Source organism: Anopheles marshallii, chromosome 3 (genome assembly GCF_943734725.1).
Source record: "Anopheles marshallii chromosome 3, idAnoMarsDA_429_01, whole genome shotgun sequence".
Lineage (NCBI taxonomy): Eukaryota > Metazoa > Arthropoda > Insecta > Diptera > Culicidae > Anopheles > Anopheles marshallii.
In genome coordinates this window covers 13,484,366-13,510,112 of record NC_071327.1, presented here as the reverse complement: position 1 = coordinate 13,510,112, position 25,747 = coordinate 13,484,366, and the positions used below count along the sequence as shown (strand labels likewise).

Below are 25,747 nucleotides of genomic sequence, written 5' to 3'. Positions count from 1 at the left end.
TTTCGGCCGTCCTCGCATGCTAAGAATTAGCTTAATTGTGTGGTTTGACGCGAAGAGTGAGAGCAATCTTCAGAGATACAAACTGAGCATAGTCTTGATATGTAGATTGTTGCAATTATTTTCCGGAATTATCAATTTCCATGCCCTAAAACATACCAAACAAGAGATTCAACTTACGCCATCTACTGGTTTGTTTACTTACGATCGCACCTACATCGCACCGCATCAGAATTTAAGCCGGATGTTCATCATATGTGTCTCACTTACCTAAAAATAAACCAGAAGCACAACAACTTGTTATAATATTCCATCGATTAAAGACGGCAAGCGTGTAAGGGTGGAAACCTGTTTCTGCACCGATGCACTGAACCCGATCACCGAACCAAAGGCACCTTCTACACATCTTGGAAATTAAGTACGAATATCCTGTGGCCTGTACAGCATACGAAGCGACGGCCTCTTCAGCACAATCCGGACAGTACCGATATCGATACACTAAAGTACTATTTACGGTTTGAAAAACGTGCATAATTACGGATGGTGATAATTTTATGCAAACACTAGTACCCCAAAATTGCGTTGTGTATTTTAGTTGAAAGTTGACGAAATGACTGTCAAACTCGTTGAGCGCTGTTTTGAGCAAAACCATGTGTTGAATACACGGCGCTTACGCATACTCACTCAACGACTCTACTGTTGTTTGGGAGTGTGTGTGAATTTTATTTTGCTGAACGATTATTTTTTGGTATTTCGGTGCAGTTTATTCGCCCACTGTGGAGCAAAATGGAAGTTGCTTGCTGGATTGTTATCAACTTAAGCAATATCCCTTTTACGAACTATCGTCTTTTCGAAGGTTAATGTAGTTACAAACATTGCAACAAAGAAGAAACTGGTAAGTATTCCGGACGGCTATTGCCCCAGTTGCAAGGAGGGTTATTAAATTATCCCGGGTTAAGTGAAATTAGCGAAATGCCAATCGTGAAGAAGCCACTGCACAATACGACCAATTTTCACTAATAAACATGTGTTCTTTATTTTCCCTTTTCCAGCGTCTGAACAAGCAATCCTCGCTGCTGCCAAAATCCAACCAGTAAGCAAAATGGAAAACCGTTTCTGTTACGAAATGCTCCACAGTTTCTTTTTTCCTTTCACCCGTGTCTTCCAGCGTCCTGTGCAAATTGTTGCGGTCGTACCGAAAAGGAAGCGCCCCGTGTTTTTTTTCGTCCCACCCTCTGGGTTCTTTGGGACGGGTTTTGTGAAGTGAAAAACGGAAAACCGAAAAAAGGATTCCACTGAATAAATGCAACATTCAAAAACCAATCTACAGAATGCTACGGATGCCGGGCGCCTGGTTTGTGGAAAACCGTTTTACCAAAGCCCCCCGCTGTTGACTCGCCGTGTCTGAGAGAGGCCCCTCGCGGAGTTCGCTGTTGGTTTCGGGTCAGCATCATCAGCCCTTAATTATTAAAATTAAATTTAATGAAAGGAATCATTTCTATTTGAATATTTCGTTTCCAGTCTCCCATTCATTGAGCGGTGGATAGGTTTGAAATGCAAAGAAAAAACAATAACCATCCAGCGCATAAGGTTGGTCGAGAATTGAAACAAATGCAAGCAGAAATGTGCTTTTTTCACGAATCTTAAGTAAAAAAAAAACTAAACCCCAAACAAAAAGGCTTGAGACATTGTAAAGATGCCGAATAAAAGGGCCATCCTTTGTTGGATCTAGTGTATTTCTTAATCTCTCTTCGGGCATGTTGGGGTAAGCAATCCCCGGGAATAGACATTAAATTAATTGATCTTCTCCTGACTGCTCAGGGTCATAGTGGACCATTTTAGTTCGATAAGGCACGTCCAGTTTCGAACGAACCTCGCAGTATCCAATATAATGATGATGATGGAGGAAACCGCACCGATGCGTTGCTATCGGTTACTTCATATCCGCTGGCAGTTGTGGCAGGATATTGTGGCCACGGTGTACTCTCATCAATCTTGCTGCTGCCCTAAGAATGGACCATTGTGGGTTTTTCTTGTGCGGTACTCCGCCATGTTCGCCATGATACAGTATTAATGCAAGAAAAGTGGCACTGATAATTGAATTCTTCAAATTTCCGGACCGACGCGCTTCAATTTCCCAAACTTCTTTCACACCCTTTCTCTCTCTCTTTCACGGGTGGTAAGGTATAGAGCATGAAGAGAAGGCGTTTCATAAATAAGATCAGGTTGTTTTCTTCTTGAACACTGAACCATTCTAGATATTGTTCATTCCTTGCTATCAGTTTTTTTATACGCTCGTCTATTTCTTTGTCGTCTGTCAGTCATCCATCGTTAGCAAGTTCTTGAGTTCCCTTTCTTCTGCACCAAGGGGCACAAAACAGCTATCTTCCACGGGGCGAATGGTGTCGACCATGGGAAGAATAAAAAAAAACTCGGAAAGCGATAAACATGGGGGCAATAAGTAGATTGCAGTTCGTCGATCGAACCGCCCAAAGGACAGCACAGCAAAGTGCTCCGTATCTGCTCTTTGTGCAGTGCTAGTTGAACACAAGTTCTGCCCAGGTAAGTTAAACATATCACCGCAAAATGTAGTTGATTCTGTTTAAAGCCTCAACCAAACGACTGCTGCAAGCACCAGGACGTCCTTTCCGGCTACGGAGGTGAACGAATGTCGTGTCGCAGGATCATTTATCAGGCCGCCCGGCTCCGCGTGGGACACAGGCGACCGTAACCGATCGGTGTTGGCGTGACTTTACCGAATTTGGCAGCGGGAAACGAAAAAGTTTAATTGAGAAAGTTGTTGTTATTTGTTGAACCGACAATAGATTGCCTAGCGGCCATGCTTTGGGAGGTTTGTGGACAAGTGCTGTTGTGGTATTTTGCCTATTTTTACACCTGCGATGCAATTGGAAAACAAAGATGCATATAATACCCTCAATACCCCGCGCAATCCTTTACGTACGAAGGCAGGATTATTATGTCCCTGATCTTTCGGATTTGTACAATTAATAAAAAAATTATGCCTTGCTATGGTAGCTATTACTTTCCGCATCAAAAACCACGTTGTAAGGAATCAGTACGGTGTCATGTTAATTCAGCATGTCCAGGACACTGTTAATCTTTAGTTGCATATTCTGTTTCTTACGGATTTGTACAACATGGGTACTTAAATTGATCCGGTTTCGTTGTATCAAAACTCTTAAGCCTCTGACGTCTGATTCGGGTGCTAGTGGATTACTGGAGAATATCTTCTACCGCACACAATCCCCTCTGTTCCGACAGATATTTCAAAGGATTCACATTTAATTTAAGGCTCGAGTGCGCTTCCATGTGCTCCTCCCTAATTGGGAGTAGAGAACAACGGGTAACAGCTTCACTGCCGATGAGGCATAGCGGAAGAATTGAAAATGACATTCATTTAAACGGGACAGAAACCACCGGTGTGCGGCAACTTGTCTAATGCCACTTAACATCCCGGATTGGTTGTAGGTGTTAAGCGAGCGTATTTGCTTTGTGTGCCGTGGGACGGACGAATGCAAAACTCAGTTTAGTGTAAGAGAACTTTTCATCCCATCTCACTGTTTTACACCATCCCCCAGCACAGACCCCAACCGGTTTGGGGCTTTTCTCAAATCAACGTTCGCCTTTTTTGGGGTCAATTGAATTTAATTAAAATACGATACAGTACGATATATTCTTCTCGAGGAAAAGTTTCTTTGCCAAACCGTTGGATACGTTACGGAAGTGGTACGGCTTCCAATTTCAGTACGCTCGCAGTACAGGGCATTAGCAGACACAGTTCGGCCTGTCAAAGCGATTCGCTTTTCCACTTACCATTTCGATTCTCGCTGTCAGCCGGTTTCATCTGGATCGGATGGTGCATCTGTGAAGAAAAAAAAACCCGAGAAAAAAAAAAGAGTTAGTCAATTACTGGGCAAGGTTGAATGGTGACTGGGGAAAAGGGGGCCAACCGGGTGTGGGATAGACACGCACTAGTCAGCAGCATTGTGCAGCATAACGGAGGCCAAGCTTACTAAATACCCTGAGCAGCATTAATTCGATTCGGATCGGACAGCGATGAAATTAGTCCCGAAACACACCACCGCCACTACAAAATGGATCCATTTATGTCTTCATTCTCCCAACAGCCGGGCGTTTCCCGCCCACCACCGGGCCGCATAATTAGCGTAATGGACAATTTATGGAGTGAACAAGGCGCGCGTTTGCAAACATATAAATGGTGAATCAGATTACGCATCACCACGATTGTCCCGGTGTGTGTTTGTGTGCCTGTATACGATGCACATAATTAGGAAATGATTAGAGAGCAAAGCCTTTCGCCGTGTATTGACGGTTTGATGAGCGGTGCGAGATGATGAAATCATCATCATACAACTATTAGCACCCGGGCGCACAGATGGAGCAACATCGTTTAGGGGTAGAATTCAGACTAAAGTTAGCAAGATCAAGCTATCTTTTACACACGCCATCGACTTGCTAAAGGCTCAAATTAAACACAACATACTGGGACTTTTGCTATGTGTGTGTGTGTGGGTGTGGGCGCATAAGTTTGTGCATGTACTAAAGCTTATCCTTGCAGCAGGATCTGGTAGTATAAACAGGAAGATTGCAAAGGTGCTCCATCATCGAGTGAAAGCGGTAGAGCAAATATTTCCTTAATTAAAACTTTCTCTCCCCAAAAACCCCACCCACCGTCGGAAGTGTGGCGTTTGGAGGGGTGTATTTAAGATGGGGGAGTGTGTAGATGTAGTTATTCTTGAGTGGGAAACCCAAAACTTCCAAAGAACCCAAACCTCTCCTTCCCCGACACCCGAGAATCACGCGTAGAACACTGCAAAACACAACAATAAGTCACTACAGCGCACAACTATTGTTGTCTTCACAGCTCCTTGAGATCTTTGAGGTCCATTATTTCTAACTCCAACCCGTTGGTTCTCCCTCGATGCCCTCGCACGGCGGGCTAAAGAACTGTTGGTGACTATTGGTAAGTGCTTTGCTCGTGTAGATCCACGTTGTATAATGCGAACAGTAGAGAGGACGATTTGGGAAGACATCTTAAGAAAATAGTCCTGTACCGTGGGGGTTCGCTATTGCTCTCACGCCCTGTCTCACTTTCGCCAAAGGCAGAAAGAAGGTGTGTTTGTGTACCAGGGAAATATAATTTTGTCTTCGGGGTGAGTGGCGCATTGTTTGTGAAGTAGTCAGCAGGCAACGGTGGTTATTTGACTTTAGCATTTAAGCACTTCCACCAAGGGCGAAAGCATTTACAGTGCGGCCTAGAACACGGATGGTTTTGGTAGGTTTTTAAGCAGTTATGCTAACCGGGCGTCGAAGTAATTCGCAATGTAAATTTGTACCGATACTGCTAGTTCGTCTGTCGTCGTTTCTAAACATTATCATGTAAAATTAAATGTTTCAAACTATTAGGATGGGTTTAAGAATAGAAATGGATTTACATATTAAGTTGTTTGCATCCAGGTGACAAACATGATTAATAAGATAAGATTGTTATACAATTTGCATAACTTCAGGCTTTCGGTTTGATGAATTGCATATCTTAAGGCGGATTTATCAGTAAACACTGTTGATCAACTTACATTACATTTCGGGAAAAAAGTTGTCAAAGCTCTTTCAACGTGACATTAAAGTTTAAGCTCGTCTTTCAATTTTCAGATACACACGTAATGGAGCAAGCCAGTTTCTGAGGCAATTGGAATAATAATGCATTTGGGATGATTAAGGCCATACACTCGACAGTGTCCTCGAAACACGCATGGTACTATTTTCGACTCGCATAAAGCATCCCGGTGTTCAGGGTCGGTTATTCTATGTGGTGCTGTGACGTTCATTATTTAGTGCATCTTACCGAGACGGCAAGCGTGTCCTCTTGCTCTTACGAACGGTCTGCTAAAGATCGTCCAATAAGTTGTTTCGTCCGCCTGCACGTGGCAGTTGACCGGTAGGCAAGCACAGGGAGTAGCCATAACGAGACCAACCATACGTGTACGTTAATAATGCACCGTAAACACATTATTATTCAATAATTGTGCTTTGCCGTAAGACGGACGTATAGGTCCGTCTTTGGTGTACCGGTTAGCAAAGGCGAATGTAGAACCTTAACAGACAGAAGCATCGTATCATTGGGATAGTTAAATGATAGTAAAGCGCAAATGGTCTTTTAGCAATGGTGTGTGTGTTGCTCTAAGCAGTTAATGCAATTGTTGTATGCTTTGTGCACGAGAAATAGCCCAATCAAGCGTCCATAAGACCATTATAATTAATGAAAGTATTAGGTTATGGGTCAAATGGTAAAGAAAAAAAACCGAAAAAAGAACCGTTTTCATTCAATAACGCATTCCACCATGCACGAGCACGTTCCATCTAGATTAGTTTCCATTTCTTTCATGTCGCTACCGACACATCGCTTTTGCGATAAATTTGATGGAATTGAGACACCATCAGAATGGGTTTGCAGGAACGCTATCGTTTAAACTGATCGCTTAACGAGGTTTACATTTCTTTTATTGGCACCCAGTCGCAGGACATTCCGTGACCCGTGGTTAAAGGTGTTTTTTTTTTCTTCTAGCACGCTATATCGCCCGTCGTTTTGTGGAGCAGTATTTTCGATTGGAACCACGATCGATTGGGTAAATTCATTTCGCTCCTTTCCGTCACGAACACACTAAAATCCCACAAAATACATACACACTTCTCAACAAAAAATAAAAATCCCCCGGAACGAGGAACGTGCACTGCATCCCCAATCCTGAGGACGGGTGAAAGTAGCTGTTGTGGCAGTAGTAGGTCGTTAGAAGCAAACACTGTGGAAGAGATGCATTCTGCAATGATTCAATTAGAGGGTTTCGATAGCGGTAACGAACGGTCGCCTAGAATCAGCCGTGTGTCGGATTCGCAGGACCAGGTGAGTGTGTTGTTGTTTTGTTTTTTCTTGCGTATTCTAAAACGACACCAAATTTCAGCACCATCAGGCGGACATCGGACACCGGGAGCATAGCTATATGGCCCCATATAAGCCCTCGATAGCACACACGCTTAAACTACGTTCATTTCGGTGATGGCGTGCCATGATTTAACCGCGAACCGATCAGCCGGGATGTCCTTTTTTCGGCACGGAGGTTCTCCGGATCAACTGTTCCAAGCTGGTTTTATGCTCCGCAATTAGGTACCGTATTGGGGATGTGCGCCGTATGCTTTTAGGGCCACAGCAATACGCAAACACACAGATGCGCCTCTAATTGAGTTCGGACGCGGTGGCGTAAGCTATCGCGGTTCGCGTGACGATATATGTATATTCCTTCCCGGTACCACTCTGCACCTCTAAACCACCCATTTCCGGTCAGTCAACGTCTTTATCGACGCTAAACTGCACCATCATCATCATCATCATCGCCGGCGTCACCACCGGCTGGTTGGTAGCGTGGATCATTGCCGGTCGTTAATCGTGCTCGTTCGTATCGGCGGTATCGTTAAAATGCCTTTCGCTAGGTGTACGCCGGCACTTCATTACACAGGTGGAACGCGGGTACCGTAGATAAGGTGGTCCCCATGTGCATCCTGGAAAAGTCCATCGAAACGTAAACGATCGGTTGTAAGGTAACGTCATGTGGAAAACTTTCCATAAGCCATCATACGGTTGGAGTTATTCAATGGGAAAATGTGCAACCATTTTACTGTGTTTTGATGTGCAAACAATAATTGAATATAAAGTATACACTCACCACTGATACGTTTAACAAAAGATACTTAAAACTGCATAAACAAAAAAGAACAGAGGAATTCCTCACAAGTGTTAAGACATAATTTTAAATCAATTACAAAATATGCTAAGCAAACCACCTGGTGTGGAAACGTTGTGTTCACTAAAAAGGCTTTCCATATATGTGCCACCCTCCCTCCTTTTGGCTTGTGGTAGGTCGTAAAGCAAGCTGTTTACTGGCAGAACCAGAACTTTTACCAACCAACCAAACCGCTCGGGGGTAAATTTATTACTACCCCGAAACTAACGCGGCAAGCCACAGGTGAGGTAGCGCCCATTAATGAGCGCTGAAATGCACTCCTACTCGTGGGTGTTGTTGCCCTGGTGGTACGGCCCTGGTTCTTACCACACCGTGGTAAAGGGGAGCATGAACAAACACACTCACTCACATTTTACTCACCCATTACCGGGGACAGGCTTAAACTTATTCGGCAACTATCGAACCGGAACGCTATCAGGCACATCCTGCCGATATGTTACCAATCTGTTTTCTGTACATGCAGCATGTAGCAAGTAGTGGTGATGGTACAACTTCTGGACAAGATCATTACATTGAAGGGGTTTGTTTGTTGCAGTTTTATATTGCTCTAACTTTAAGCAGCTGTCTATCATACGAAAGGCTGAAGGGGATGAAACGGGTTTTCCATGAAGTCTATGCCCGAACGTTCTGTTTCCACTCTAAGCCTTCTTTAAAAGGCTAATCAAGGACCAACTTTGCAACGGGGACAACAGCTTTACGTACTACAGCTAACTTTTCACTCCAGTTTGCCTAACGATTACGTGTTTTTTTGGGAGCTAGTGAGTACGTCGGTAAGAAGCATCGGTGCTTTACTAGGGTTGGGTTAATCATTAGTTTTGTATGAAATTAAGCGAACTGGTTCGTTCTTCGTGAACTACTGACCGAACGGTACAGACCTTACGTTATTTTATATCGTATAATAAATTATGTCACATACTTCATCTCGTTCATATAGTTCGCTCACCAAAAGTTCCTATACTCAATAGACAATTCGGTAAAACTGCCGTTCAAGGTCGCTCGCCAAAAATTCCAACATTCGATGGAGTAGTTCGCTCAACTTGCCGTTCTAGGTCGCTCTTCAAAAGTTCCTACACTCAATAGACAGTTCGCTCAGCCTGCCGTTCCAAGTCGCTCTGCAAAAGTTCCTACACTCAATAAGGAATCCGGTAAACCTGTCATTGCAGGTCGCTCACCAAAAGTTCCTACACTCAATAGGCAGTTCGTTCAAGCTGCCGTTCCAGGTCGCTCGCCAAAAGTTCCTACATTCTACGGGTAGTTTGCTCAACCTGCCGTTCCAGAACGCTCTACAGAAACGCCAGAACGAACCTGGCCTTCTAGGCCACTCACCACTTCCTACATTCGACGGACAGTTCGTTCAAGCTGCCGTTCCAGAACGTTTCACCTGCGTTACTTTCCATTCAACCTGCGTTACGGGCAGTTCAATCTGCGTTACAGCCGTTCAACGTGCGTCATTCAACCTTTTTAAAGCACGTTTAATTACTTTAACATTGCTTTCCACCTGGGTACTTATTCGCGAGCTACAGCATAATCAGATAACATAATTTGACGAACGAGGGTCGTTCGTTCACTAAAAAGAACTGATCGAACCGTACAGTTTTAAGTACCTAAGACCCTACTTTGTACTTTCTCCAACATTAAGTACCTCATTACATCATGCCACATGGTGGAATTGAAAGCTGGTAGTTCTAAGTCCTTGAGCGTTTTCCACACTTTTGAATCTATTTTCCCTGCTCGTTGCCGACTGTAGAGCAAATGTTTAAAATCGTAATTACATATTCTTTACAAGTATTTTTTTTTCTTTTCATAAACACTTCGTTACAACCTATAAGCAGGATTAACATAGTACAAGAAGTTGAGGTACAGCACTGATGCTCGTTAAAATGCACACGCATCATGACAATCGACGAAAGTATCGTTATTGCATTCACTCGACTAAATTTGAACGAATGCTGCGAAGCAAAAACCTTACCATAAATAAATGAGTAACCCTAAGCTTGTCTTCCGAGTCGAAGGATTTTTGAAAGAGCATTCCCATTACCTGGGGTAGGCACCCTGGCTGGGGTAGGTATAAATTTCTTCACATGTGTCATTTTAATTTATTAAAGCTCCAATTTAAGCCCAGCCTTCATCTGAAGGGCTACAACTCGGGGCAAGACCATCGATCGGACGGGAAAATACTCTCGCATTGTGTCGGAAGGCCCTGGCACGGAAGTCCTTCGTACGGAACTCGGCATCGAACACACTCATTTGCTTTTGGCAAAGCAACAATTGCACAGAAAACAAGCTTATGAAGGGATTAAAATGGAAAATACCCATCGGCTTAGAAGCCAATTACGGGGTCACAACACACACTGGGAAAAAGGTGTATTTGTTCACATTGCAGATGAGTGGCAAGTCTTCGTCCCATCCCGGGCGAAGGAGGCACAGGAAGTCTTCGACGTTGTACGGTTCTGCATATGGTTCCACAAGGCGTGTGCTGTACTATGTGCATGTGTATGTGTGTGTGTAGCACAGCAACAGGTCGTTCTCGTTCGCCTGTAGAATATCCTTAAGCACATAGCAGTGTCACAAGTCACCTCGTCCACGGTTCAAGCAAATGTGGTCACTGGTGCAGCTGGAGACACATTATACATACCCGTAGCTATATGTTCTGCTCAGCACCAGCGGCACCCAGGGCCTGACACTCGGACCTGAATGTGTCTACGAATTGCGAGAGAAAAGCGTACGACGATTTTGTAGCATAATAATCGGTTCTTCATCAGAGCTGCCCGAAATCCTACGGGAGATTCCTCCACTCTGCCAATATCTAGCACGAGAACCATTGTCTGCCCGGGTGTCCGAACGGTGTGCATGGGAAACCGAATCCAAATATAAATACGAGACAGATTAAATTCAATTAGAGCTTTCGCATCGAAATCGTTGGCACACATGAAGGCCCGGTCGAGGAATCACTCGAGTAGTGAGCGGTCTTCTGTCCCCGTGTGTCTTGGACAACTAGCCCTGGTGAAGCGTGCTAGTATCGTCACGTTTACTGTCCAGCCGTGTGTCTTCTGCATCGAGATGAAACTCCCTCCCAGGAGTCTCCTGGGTGCCGGAGTGCTAGCGGACGTTTCTAAGTGGTTTGTGTCGGATCGTCGTGCCCGTCCACGAACAGCACCAGCAATCCCATCGACAAATGCGGGAAACACTCGTTCACAATCGGTACTTGTACTCAATGCTATCTAACTCACCCTTGACAACTAGCCTCACAGAAATCCCGCCATCCCGCGCCCCAGAAAAAAGGTCGGTCGGTAGAAAGATGTGTCGGATGCTTCCGTGGACCAAAATCCCGCAAAGGATTAACAGGATTTCTACCACCACAAGGGTTTATCCTTTTCACACTGGACGGTCCACGGGCGGGGTGTCCGTGTCCGCCAGGGGGGACGTTTTAAATTCGACGTAATGCGCTCTTCACATATGCATAAAAGACTTCCGAGTTGATGATTGCGCTCGGAGCCGCGCGTGCACGTGTCGAATGTGAAATGGGAAGGCAGCAAAAAAACGTTCTCACTCACTTAAAGCAAAATAGCAAAAAAAAAAGAAGCAACTAGAAAATAAGTGTTCTATGTATTCAGCAGCAATTTTTACTCCTTCCTCCGTGTGTGTGTGCACAGGGACACACAGCGGATATCGTTCTATTTGGTTTCCCAATTTTTTTTTGTGTATTTCTCGTTCCCTTCCTTCAAACAATCATCGTTTGGTCGTTCATCAGTGGTCGTCTGCCGTCTAGACTGGAGTTTTCCCGGTAGGAATCGGTACGGCAGGCGATCACATTCCCGGCTACACTCGTGGCAACACAGCCGCCGGATACCGCATCCGGGTTGAAGTGTTATTGCCGTTAATTCCCTCACCTGGGAGATATAAAAATGAATTTTAATGTCAAAATTGCAACGGGCATGTACGGGGGAAACAGGTTCGCACTGAGTGCACTCTGAGTGAAATGGTACCCCCTCCACCATCCGGTTCGAGTGGTTGGATGGTAAATTTTTCCTAATATGCGCACAGGATTCGCGTTCGATCCGCTTTTCGTTCGTTGGTCTTAAAACTTCCTGTAAGAATTATCACCTCGTGTTGTGAAAATCGTCGTCGAGGGTACACTTGCAAATATTGGCACAGTGAGCACTGTGGAAGGCCCTGAAGAGCCTTAAGAGTATAGCGTTCTAGAAGAGGTGGAGCAAGAAAAAAAAAAACCACTGTTATGACTCCTTCTTCTATTCCTTCCAGACTAAATTCGCTCGGCGCTCGTGAAGAAGGAAATAATTGCACGATTATGACACCAAGTGAGAAGGATCGTTTTCTGCCACCACACGCTGTACCGCCAGGCCAAGCCCGGGAAGCGAAAAACAGCGTGCCAGAGGTGAGTTTCTAAGTTGTGCTCATTTCCTTCAGCATTATCGTCCGCATACAACCGGGTTCGGGTCCAGCAGCGCTAGAATGTGGCCCGGGGGCTGATTTGAAGCAGTAATTTCTACTTTCGTATCGTCTTGCTGCCACTCTAAACCGTAATGGCTTCATTTGGGATACTCTTCGGGGGGTGTCCTTGGTTCGTGCTCCTTTCACCGTGTGTCCCCCACAAAAGGGGGCCACAAGAAAAGGGGAGGCGTCAAAATCATCACTGTTTGTTGTGTTGTTGTACGATTTGAACCCTTCCAGGCTTGCCTTTATCAACGTACCGGGGCCGGTATCCGTTCCAGTTCGACATGGCCAAACACCCGTAGGAGGAGGCGCATGCTATTACGGGCGCGTTGCAGAAACGGGGCTTTGAGAAGTTTAAATAAATTCCACATGTGCACAATCTACTCGTCGCACACCGCCGGTCATGGTGTCTGGTTTCTTGGCCTGGTTGGTCCACCAGCACACCAACGACTGGCCGGTGGTAGATAAGAGACGTAAAAATGGGCAAAATGCTGCAAATTATGTGAAGGCTTGCGAGCAGCAGCCCTTAAGAAACGGTTAAGCGCTAGAGCATGTGGGTGTGAAAGAGAGCAGAGAGGGCGAGAAAAAAAAAGCTTGAAATCGATGAAGCCTTTAAGCAAATTACCAACTCGGTATCGGTGCTAACTTTCAACCGATTTTATGATGCCGAATCCCCGACCGTGGTTGATTAAAGTTGTGAAAGTGTAGCCATTTTGTGAAAGCGTTTCAAAATCATCAAACCATAACGATGGTAGAAGTGCCGTTCTTTTTGCCTTTTCATCCGCCTTAACTGCTGGAAAATAGATCGGTACGCGTGGTGTGTCTGTACATTCAAAACGGCACCATTTGCACCGTACCTTCATTAGAAGCTTCAAACATGATGGTTTATCTCGAACAGATTCCATGAGAAGCGCACGGAAGAAATGTGTCCTGCCACTGCACGAACCATCCGTTCGGCGGCTGTCGCAAACCCGCCGCTGGTGTAGGTGATAAAATTAGAACATAATCGTTTTTCAACAGCTAAATTTATCGCAAATTACTCTTCAATCTTTGCACTGCGCCCGGTGTTATGCAGCGATGAGCGCAAAAGGAAGTGCGCCTGTGTGTATGCAACCGGCATAGCGTGAGCATGTGAAGAAAGATGCACTGTTGGTGCGATTCATCCATCCATCTGGTCAGATTGCATTTTTCGAACCAGTTTTGCAGAAAAATTCAAATATAATTGTTCAAGTTTAACTTACGTTACAAATGAATACATTTAATAACTAATTTTAATGTAAATGGGGTTTCAAATGTAATCTTCAAACATATTGTGGATATATTTGAAACAACTGGTCCATTTAAGTTGTTTAAGTCTTCAAATAAGGTTAAAAATGTGTTTAATTTTAATATAATTTCATTTATATTAACTTAATACACCTAAAATCTTCTGTTTCTCTGAATTCTTTTGAGACAACTATCCTTCCCGGTGTTATAGTTCTGCCTCGCATCAACCTACACATCCAGAAACTGAAGTCAGTCCGTGGACGAGAGCGAAAAACCGGTAACTTTTAAGCGCAGCTCGTACTGCAACACTGATGCTGCTGCAGCAAACTATCCTTCTATAGCAAATTTGTCGCATTCTAGCAAGTCGGTATTCAAATGAATCTTTGAACCTCACATCCGGGCTGGTGTGCCGAAATAATGCCCCCGTACACGTACAGAAAGGTATGACGGCACGGGAAGGATACGAGGGAAAAAAGGCTCACACATCCTTCGCCAGACCGCCCATTCAAACAATTGATGAACCGAAGGTGGCATGGTTGTAAGAAAAGAATAAAAAAACTGCATAGAACCGAGAGCGAGTTAATGAAAATGCATTTAGGTGTCATTCATCTTATCCAGTTCCGCTTACCAATAGAGTTGCTTTTTTTTTTGAGCTCTGCTCCAAGAATGCCGACGTCAGTCTATTCATGCAGCACAATTTCTACGTCAGCAGCGAATTTTTCTTTTCATCTCAAACCTGGAAGAATGCTTCGTTCGGAGTCAAAAAAGTTCGTTGCAGACAAAAAAATTGCAATCCCTTGAGATTGAAAAAAACTGCATTGAACTTGTTTTTGGCACATTTTGGTATATTGATGCATGGTGCTTTCCTAATGTTTGTTTTTTACTTGGTTTCGAGGAAGAGCGGTAGAAAGGATTTATTGTTTCTGCTTTATTTGAATTAAAGCAGTGAATTGCTTGATTATACTTTTAATATTTGGAATACCGGGTTGAAGTTCCCGGTATGCTGCTGTATTTATCACTAAAATTAAGAACTCATTTTAATGTTTCACCACCAAGTGTGGTGTGGGCTCATCACCACAGTATGCAAACTATTCCGCCTCATTAAACCCACGTGACTGGAACTCATAATACCACACATATTGCAGCGTGTTCTAACCATACGGTCGTACTAGCGCGTTCTCGTAGCTGCTGCAACACAACAACAACCTCGGAGAAAGCAATTAATTTGCAGCTCGTGCCATCCATCTCTTGTCCGGGCATGGGGCGGACACATAAACACATTACCCTCGTTTGTTCTGGACGGGAACGATCAGCGGACGGGACCATATATTTCACCAGAAGCCATTCCGTTGCGCTCAGCTTGCTGTGAAACACACACTCATAATGTCCTTTCCATCAGCAGCTGGCTACAGTAGCAGCTTCGTTGTGGATTATCACATTCCTGGTCAGTGCGGGTGTTGCCGCCCAGCTGCAAGCCTGACACGTCCTGGACGCGATCGGTCAAACAACAGCGGATGTTTTCTAGCAAACGTCCCCATCAAACCCGTTACAGTAACGCACGAACGAGCCACACACTCACAACACGCTGGCACCGGTGATAGCACTGATTATGAGTTTAAACGATTATGATTATGTAAATTGAAAATAATAGATCGATTAAAGTTTAATTTCCCACAGCTTCGATGAATTTTACAGTTTGTTGCACGCCCGGCCGCGAACACTGGCCAGGAGGGGACGACAGCTAAATGGTCGCGGCAGTTGATAGGGTGTCACCGCGGGATCACCAATGTGCCCGTGTGTAGTACCGACCCAGAACTACTAATTACTTAATTCGTTGTCCGTGTCGCTGGAGAGGTTTTTAGCTATAATATGCTGCTGCTGGTCACGGTGGTTTTTTGTCCGTGCGACTGAGTGTTGTGGGTTTTTGTTTGTCAATTTTTGCTATTGGAACACAATTAAAGGTAGATTTATGATCGTTACAAGCAATTGAACACAGCATTAACAAGTGCTTTGATGCTGTGAATAGTACTGTCCCATGCCGGGATCTCTCCATGTGCCAACCAGTATGGTCCAATGGGTAGCTTGAAAAATTGTAAATGAACCGTAAAGCTTTAATACGCTCACATGCAAACAGTGCTAGTACACGGTTGTTTAAATGTTTTTTTTTTTTTCACTTAGATTTGTAATGCATGTTAGGAGTGGCCCCGTGTTTAACAAACCTCCCATAAAATATAAATCGTACAAGTTATACGGGGCACATATGTCCAAATAGCCAATACAAAAAGTAAAGATTTATGAAATTCGCCTGAAGGTATGCAAATCGCTACACAAAACATTTAAAATAGTTCAATCCATGTTTCGAAATTTTGCTGCACTTGTTTTCGTATGCTAACTTTCGTATGTATGGAAGGACAATGGAGGTTCCGCTATTCCTTACTGTCGTACAGCGGATTAGACTCCCCAGACTTCGGTGGGCTGGTCAAGTCGTTAGAATGACACCGGACGATCCAGTCAGTATATTCCTTTTAGGTTATCCACAAGGCGTGGTAGTCCCAAATTGAGATGGAGTCATGTTGGCGCGTCCGTCAGAAATTATGTGCTTAACCCATTGAGGTTGGTTGTTGCAATATTTCCGCATCTTGTTTTATGCGTTAATATATATGATAATTGTTGTCACTGCTAACTTTTGATCTTTTGACTCCACCTCGATGACAATGAGTGAAATGTTTCCAATCGCGTTTCAACCACACTCCATTCCAATGGAAACTCTGTGTCGAAACTTTGAATGGAAAACTCAAATCAACATCGGTGGAAAATGGATATCTCCTGCCCGTCTCATCGATGTACGTACGCAGCAGCCTCAGGGTAGCCGGTTATTGTGGTGATTCCCTCTCTCGAGGCGGTTGAAAAGCTTTGCTCCAAAAACGACGCCCCGGGAGTTGGTTCATCTTTTTGCATCATTTTCCTTCCTTACAACGAACTTTGATAGCGTGTCGTGTTCCGGGTGCTCGGTGCAGTATCGCTACACCTTTCCAATCCTGCCCGGTTGTGAATGTGTCTTTGATGAACCATTTGCTTCTGCCATCCAGACGAGGCAGGGTGTGTCGGGTGCTAAAGGTGCTAATACCCTCACACACCGGAGCAGCGTAGCGTCGCACCAGTGCGGCTGTGTATATCTCAATCACCATTTCGAGTTTGTGGCGATGCTTTCAACCCCGGATACGCCGGCAGTCCAAATGTAGACCGAACTGATGCGCTCGAATCCAGCACCATCGTGCCGATATATCTGCTGACTGGTGATAAAGGAAGTGAAAATCAGTGCTTTTTCGTAGATTAAACGAACATCGTGCGCCGTTCGGTGCCACGGTTGTGAATATGAGACTCGGTGTATTAATATAAAATTACGATGATTTGAAGAAGAACCCAGTGAAGCTTCCAGTACACCACACCATCCGTTCGAAGTGTAAACTAAGTCGTTCGCGTAGGAAAACCGATGTGGGCAGCTCAAACAAAGAGAATCGATAGGAAAACGGAAAACTCGTTTTGGTTTCTTTTTTTTTTTTTGAGAAGCTTTTCGATCAACTCCTGCTTAGTGTGCAGAGATGGGACACCAGCTGCAGGAGGAAATATGATGCTCATATTCAAACACTCTACCATCCGACATCCGGCTCCTGTCCCCGTGTGTATGTGTGTGTGGTAAATGATTTTCAAGGATTTCCATTTTGCTTTCATCAAAACCTTCAAACCCTGCCCTCGTTGGCGTCCTGTGGTGTTGGAGCATGTTTCCGGATGTACTTACACGCGTTTATGCATGTGCCGCTATCAAATGACTGTTGTTGTTGTGTGTGTGTGTATGTTTTTTTTTGCTTCTGCCCTCATCCACTGCTGAGCACAGTCATCGTTGTGCTTTGATTATTGAGATTCAGAAAGCACTCGTACCACGACAAAATTGCTGTGCGCGCGTGCGAAATGATGCTTCGCCACTGGATCAAATCATCATCCGACGGTTGGCTGGCCGGATGAAAGATTTTTAGCGCTAACCTAAAATCGGAAGTCAACAAGATACGGTTAGAGCTTTTCTCGCACCACCTCCCCCCCAGAGTGGAGAATAAATGAGTATTGAGTTTACCGATCCTTTTTACATCAAACGTCTAGTATTTTGTCTGTACACACTATCACAAACCTACGGAATGGACCGATTTCCGGGGAAGTACGGGTAAGTACTTCATAATTTCAGCACAGCAAAAGCGAACTTGTGTCGGCGGTAATGGTCTGTTCTTTTTCCACCCTTAGCACTACAATCGTCGTTTTCCTGTGTTGTTTTCCTATCCCCCCGAAGGACAAGCTTGTTGTTGATGGTTGAGACTGTGAAAGTATAACACGCTATCGACAAACTTTTCAATATTTGCTGTTTAATAATGACATGAAGTTCGTTGCTGGATTCCGTGTTTTCCACACACACACACACTGTTTCTCTCTCCGGCTCGATACATTTATTCCTGCCGGAGATTGTTTGCATGATGGGTTTTGTCAGTGAGCGGGAAGGCGTTGTTAGAATTATTTTCCTTTTGTACATTTCCTCCACTGACACAAATTTTTCCACATGTAGATGCGCTGTAGAATAGTGTTTGCTTCTCATCGTACGGGCCTAGGCTTTACGTGCACACCGGGACAGTTGTTAAATCGAACTGTTTTGCCCACACGGAGCAAACCACCGGGACGTGCAGGAAAATAACACAATATGTCGCGGTGGTATAGGAAAAGTTTTTCATTTGAGAAAACATAACAATTTGATGACACCGTCCACACACTATCCTCGCGCTCCATCCATCCAAGGTTGAGGAGCTCGTATCGGTGACACAGCTTTTGTTGACAGGACAACTGTCGCCACATCATGCCGTCCCCGTGCTGATGCAATGGGGTTGAACTTTCCTTCTGCTTCAGGTCGCGCTTTCGCGAGGTAAACCACACGACCCAAACGAACTATGGTTCTTGGGTGTGTGTGTGTGGGATTTGCTGTAGTGAGCTGAAAAATCAATAATCATGAATTATTGAAAGCATCATCGCTCACACACTTTTCAAAGCATCATCAGCGTCGTTGCGAAGCGTTTGGTTTTGCTTTGCCCCCATTTTTAGACAAGTGATCCAACCTGCTGTTCGGAAGGTGACAAGGATTTAGCAGTGATTTACTCGCGTTTCGCGCTTTTCATTTAGCGACGAAAAAAAAAACAAACTGTGGTTCATCGTGTTCATGTTTGGACACCTTCAAACGACAAGCTATTACTTTCCGCGTGTCAAAAGAAAACATTGTGCGGTGGGATTCTTTTGATGTGTGTGCTGCAGGCTTTTGGTGCAAAGCAGGAAGCTCAAACGATCGTTCATCACTGTCACTGTTGCGCTTGACGAAAGCTTGTTTTAAGCTGAAATGATGCTAAATTTGGCTGAAATAAAAATATTCACACAAACTTGTTTTTTTTTGTGAAAAATTCTTTGAAGTAACTTTAGCTGAATGACTTTCTGTATTTTTAGAAACGTTTTTTTCTTATTTTAAATACTTTTATACCAGGCATGAAAAACTGTTTCATGCAACAGAATATCCTAAAAATACATTCATGTGTTGCACGTTGCATACTTTAAGGCGGTTTACTTATATGCCTAAAATTGAAGCGAATTCGTAGGATTGGATTAGCAAAGCTAATTTTTCAAGCTCAATTTTGTTTGACACTTATCTTTAACTCATGTCCAGTTCGTTTCAGCTAAAATGTTGAGCATACTTTATGATAGCCAACCATGTACGTATTAAAAACGCAAGTTTGTCCGCTTTTTAGAAAAACAAAATGGACAAAATCATTTCCAAATCTCTATTAATCTGTGTGCCTGTAAAAGCTTCTGCTCTTAAACACTAGCTGCCATTGCCTTCAATGAGCTGTCTAGTGCATGCTGCCCGGGTGATAAGTGCTCACGTCAATGACGGAATGTAGTGACTGTTTTATGTGTATTTTGTTTTTTTTTTACATCGCCCTCTTCAGAATTGATGTGAACGACCATTGGTCATAATCTACCTGCCCGTCGGCAAGTGCTGACTCCATGGTTATGCGAATGACATCGACTTTTTCCCGTGCGAAGCGAAAACAAAGAACCAGGCACTCGCATCAACTCCATCCGTTACCAATGTGCATGCGAGCGGGCTGAAAGCCACATTCTCTTTCGAATTCTTTTTTCTCAACACTCGACAATGTAAAACATAGCGATTTGGCTGGCCCGGTTTGATAGCTGCCCGGTACTGCGGTACAGATAAGTACTGTCGAATAGCTCACTCGTCCATCATCCACTCCAGAGTGTCATCGCCACAGAATGCACATATGACGGGGCCTGTATGTATATATATGTTTTTTTCTCCATTTTGCCGATATAATCGGACAGTTCTTCGCACGTATGTGTTTGCGTCCGTCTGCTTTCGCTACATAAATGTTTAAAGAAGCATCATCCTTCTACCCGCGCTAGCAATGCGGGTGAAAGATTTGTTTGGCTGACTTTGCCCTTACAGTCGCATCGGTATAAGCTGGCAAACTCCAAACCGGTTGGGCGGACCATGGCATAAGGTAAAGCATACACGGCTTTACATGCCGGTCGCACCAGCAGTCAGTGCAGCCATACAGGATAGGCATGCATTTTGAAACGAACCGATGGTGAGGCTCCGGCTCTTTGTAACTTTGGGATTTGGAAGCGGGTTTTTTTTTGTTGTTGTCCCAACCGCGGTGACATTGAAGACGAATAGTGGAATAGCGATGTGGTCAGTAAGCGCTTTGGTGGTATACGGGTGCTGCATTTAGAGGTACCACCGTCGGGACACACGAAAGCACACGAGAACACGGACTGCATTGAATGGAATTCGGTGACGACTGGTACGCAACGTACGCAACACACGGCAACACGAACGAAACAGGCTTGACACTCAACGAATAATCACACACGCTCCAGGAAGGTTGACACATTTTAGGCATTTTATGGAGCGGCCAACAGAAGTACAGGAAACATTTGCTGTTTTTCGTTTGTTTGTTTGTTTTTGGTGTTTTAAAATTAATATGAATGAAAATAGATACATAAGAAGCCCACCCGGAAGGTTAATATCTGATGTTTGGTATTGTCTGCACGTGTGGTATTGTTTGGCGTTGCAAACATACAGGGGCTAACACTACTTACCCCGACAAGCGTCTTGATGTTGTGGAGCGCGTCCTGCGCCTTGAGAGCTGCCTTACGAGTGTAAAAAGTCACAAAACAGCACCCTGTGGAAGGAAGAGAAACGGAAACAGAAAAGCACGATAAAGCAAACGAAACACAACTGGCACAGAACGATGAACGGTAACGCACGCATTTTGGGGGTTTTATTTATTTATTTTTTTTTTGCGAGGCGCAAAAAGGCATTGGCACAATTAACGAGGAAAGAAAACATTGCATTATGGATTGTATCAAACAGTACCGCAGTGGTGACATTAGTGTTCGAAACAAATTTGGCCGAACGTTCGTGTTTTTTGCTTCGTTTGAAACATTGTGGAGCTATAGGACAGGAGGAACCCATAGATATATATATACAGACAAAAACAGTTGCATCAATTTACAGTAACGAACACACTTAACTTTTGGAGCTTTGGGTCAACAAGACCTGTTCTGTAAAGTATGTACAATGAAGATTCGTAACTGACCTCACAGACGGTGAAGTAGAATGCAGTACATATCACACTGGAACACGTGAATTATCACACAGAAAAGAAAAGATCCCAACAAATAGGCAAAATCGATAACACACAGGTATATTGGTTTGACGCACGAAAATATTACACATATGGATAAATATAAATATGTTTAAAAGAAAACCACGTGGAAAAGGTGACGTACAACACAGGAAGACAGCAATCAACAAGGACACGGTGGCGCGCGGCTAGTGTAAGCAGCAGTACAAATCACATCGCCAGCATATAAGCAGCATGGTAATAGGGCCTTTGCTGATGAGATGAGCGTGGTTCGATTGAGTTATATTTTGAAGACTTTCTCCATTTTAAATGCGATATTTCCAATGCCGCCGACAGCTAGTAATGGACATCGGGTTCTTCCCATTTTCATTTTGGGCTTCATTGGATTGCCGTCCTTCGAAAAGACCTCCCGCGTGGAGCGTGTCTTTTGATTCCATTCAGCGGAGATTACCTCAAAGTTCGGCTGATGCCGGACCCGCACAAAGTTTGATCCCGGATTTGGAGCTTCACAGCAAAATGACCTTTTCCCCGTACCGTAAATGGCATGACATCGAACAAAGACGCCCGCGACCGGATCGGGCTGGCGGATTTGCGTCTCCGAACGATGGACCGGATATTAAAAAAGATTCAATCCACGAAAGGAGGCAACCCGGGCGACACAGGGTAGAGGAGTTCGCGGAAGCTTGACTTGAAATGACTCCTGTCAGAACACTGCCGTGGCTGAGAATGAAACTGTTCTATTAGGGGTTTTTTGTGTATAAAGCTGTCACTAGACTGTGCACCGAAGACTCAAATAGTGGGAAGAAAACAGAATAAAATAAACAAAAAAAAAAAAACACTCCCCAACCAACACAAAGCACCACCCGTCACGCGGGTCGGAAATGCTTTATGAGCTCAAACAAACCTATCCTGTGGGTGGGATGTGCTTATGTGAAGGAAAATAAAAAAAAAAGGTAAAGCAAGGAAAATTATTGTATGAAGCATATTTGAGTGAATTTTCCCGGCCAGAAAAGAACAGAACGCTATTTTATTCGGAACTTTGCAGATCGAACGTTTCGGCCATAAGGCTTCGGCGCTGTACGTTAGAATCGGTAGATCAATTTCGCAATTAAAGAGATTAATTACGTAAAAGAGGATTACGAAGAAAGATAATATGGATGCGTATGAATGATACTGGCTGAGTTCGAAGTAAATATGTTTAATATTTCTGATTGATCAAAATTACCCAGAATAAAATACTGAACCTGTACGTGTATAAATGGAATTCATTTAAAAGTTATGCCTGCACTGAAAACAGGTATTCTGGAGAATCGAACCGCGAAGCGCGTAAAATAATATTTTAACGAAATGAGTTTCACTGAATGGGCTGATCATGAAAATAATATTCTTGGTAAAGTAAAAATGTCCATTCGGTAGTATTTAATGAATGAACGCGTAATGAATAGGTCAAAACGCCCGAAGTTATGCAATGTGCTCAACAACACGATTTTATTAGACGATTTCATTGTCACTTTTAACAAACACATCTTTTCAATTGCTAAATTGCTTGGTTTAATGATAATTTTGCCAGCAAAAATAACCTATAACGCTATAGGTAGTATAAACCATTCGAATTGTTACTTATTTTTATTTAATACTAACATCAATATATTTTGAGCCTTAAGTTTAATAGCTTCATTCCCTTAATTTTCCATTGATACGACGAAACAAGTCTTAAGCTTCTGCATTAGCATACCGCTAATGAGACCCCAAACGCAATATCCGGTCAAAGAAGAGCAAACATCTGTGTAATGGTATCGTTAACAGCTCATTTTCCACCCAATTTGTATGTGGGAGGGTGGTCTGTTTTTTTTTACGAGTCCTATGTTACAGATTCTTCCTGTCTATTGATGGTTCAATACTCCACTCCACATCGTTCCTGGCTGCATTTGCAGGAAGATTCTGTAAGAATTTGCGATGAAAATTGCCCAACTAACCATCATTTAGCCACAGGGAAGTTTGCTCGGTATTCTTATCGGACGCATCGACAACATCATCATATTTGTCCACTTCTAAGCATCGTCTTATCGGAAGGATTTCATCGCAGCAGTGCGAATCGTACCCGATTTCATCGTTTAATTCACTTTAGCTCATTACACGCACGTCTACGCAATCGTCCCCTTAAACAAAACAAAAAAAAACTCCGAATCGTTTATCTGGTGACCATCGTCCACAGGCAAACACACGCACAAGCCTCGACCGGACGACCAAAACCGATCCATTCACGTCGAGCTGATAAAGAAGTAACATGCACGAAAGCCCAACGATAACGATGAGTTACGGGTAACGAGAAATCGGTCCGTCTCGAGTGGTGCTTCCCTACACACTGGCGGACACATGCGGTAAACCACCAGAGTGGACACACACACACACCCGCTTTAATACTTTGAGTGCGGTTCCCGCACTGCATTACAAATCCCATTCTTCCGATACGGACAGATCGAAACAATCACCATCATCATCGATTTCGGCCAGCAAGGGAGAAGAAGGCGGGTGGACGGGAGTGTCTAATGAAAATGAGTTGAGCAGAGAAGCACATCGATTGTTTCTTGTCTTCATTTGTTATATGCTGTCCCGGGGGGGTTCTTGTATCCCGTGTGCCAGCCCCGTAAGGTATCGATATCGTCAGATTGTCATACGAAACTCGCCAGCTCTATTGATTATCTTTCGACAACCCGAAAACATCACCCGTGTACGTGCGGATTATGTGCGTGCGTGTCCACCCGGGTTTGGTTAACCTTTCGGTGCAAGTGGCCGACGCAGGCATCTTGTCGTGTGGGCAGCGGAACACCCTGCTTAAGACAACTCGCAACAACCGGCAGAATCAGGACCCAGAACGAAACCTAATTAAGTAACTAATCTTCGGTGAAGAGGATGGGTTTTCCTTCGCACCGACCACTCACGTCGGTCCGGGTACGGGTGAACGGGTGCAGGGATGTGAAGCCGCTGATGGTAACTGGTCTGGACGATACTGGCCATCAACCGCAATGGTCACTCCTAGCTTCAAAGTCCATTTCACTTCAGCTGCCATCACAAAAAACCCCGGGACCCCGGGGGGAGGTGCACAATGTTTGATTTCTCTTCATCACAATCTTATCCGTGTTTCGTCACGGTAGGGCGAGAGTGCAGTGCACCCCATGGCATGGAAGAAGTGCGGGTGGTTTCTTATACTTCAAGCCAGACAGCAAACAGCTCCCCGAAACCCACGAAACCAGCCGACTGGGTGGGTTGGGCATACAAATAGTGATCGTTGTTTGTTGTTCGGTATCGCCTCAGAATCGATTCGTGGACGAGAAAGCTCACCCACCCCGTGGCGCTCCACGTCCATTCCGCCCACTCTTGTTGGGGTAGATGGGCCTGGGTGTAAAAGTAGCATCAAGGTGGTTTCTGTTTTGTTTGGCTTTGGTTTTAGTAGTTCGTTTGGTTGGGATTTTGTGGTCGAAAGGAAATGAATTCCGTTTCCTGCTTCGATAACATCCACTTGCACACTCCGCGCCCCTTTTGCTTTCCACCTCTTGTTTGTGGCCAGAAACGTACACTCTTCGCACGGTATATATATATAGTTTGCGGAAAGTTTACGGATCGCTATCCTTGTCAAAAGGATAAGCAGAGCACACCAAAGCGACACCTACCTTCTGAACCGGAACGATCACCGAAATGCTGTACGGCTCTGTTCGTTGGTGTTGATGTTCAATTTCTTGGAAGATGTTTGTTTAATTATAATTTCGATAGAGTTTAATTTTGCATTCGTTGAAATCCTCCGTTGAAAGGATGGAAAAAAACGCTCAAGAAGAGAGAGAGAACAAAAACACATTGTTTACTCTTGCGAAATGAAACAATCAATCGAACGCAAATGGCAAAAGCATTCCTTCTCGAAAAGGAAAAAAAGATGTTTTGAGGAGAAGAATCCTGTCAGAACTCCTGTCCTTGAGGAATAATGAGCAAAGATAATTAAAGTAATTGTGTAGAAGAATAAATTTTCCAACTCGCCTGTTATCTCAATCAAAGCTGTGTTGTGCTTGATGTTTATGTAAGCATGCAAACAGCAATGGAAAAAACCGCAAAAAGCTTTTGCGAACTGTGGCGCACCATGCGTCTCCATCGCGCCGTATACAAGCCTGTTGTTGATTTCTTCAACATTTCCAATCAGGAATATTGATTGAATGCGAAGGCAAATTCCCATCAATTATGCACATCTGGGAGTACGCAAAATATACCAGCGACCCCCGGCCACAATGCAGGCACCCGGGAGACCAACTCGATAAGCGTACATCCGTAAGAAGATCAATAAATCGGGGCAAGCAGCAAGCAAAGCAGGCAAGCAAAATCGATATTTTGAACTTTATTGTACAGATTGATTCTAATGGCTTTTACCACGTTGGTGAAACCTTTGCTTAAGTT

General features: G+C 44.1%; 1 protein-coding gene across 1 annotated transcript in view; it reads right to left on the bottom strand.

Annotated features, from left to right (window-relative positions):
- The window catches only part of LOC128710985 (CUGBP Elav-like family member 2), a 58,577-nt gene that overhangs the window by 2,445 nt on the left and 30,385 nt on the right, over positions 1-25,747 (bottom strand). The window contains exons 3-4 of the mRNA XM_053805851.1: positions 20,760-20,842; positions 3,832-3,880 (exon numbers count right to left, since the gene is read on the bottom strand). Of these exons, the coding sequence (XP_053661826.1) occupies positions 3,832-3,880; positions 20,760-20,842 (132 nt within the window). The remainder of the gene's footprint in view (positions 1-3,831; positions 3,881-20,759; positions 20,843-25,747) is intronic.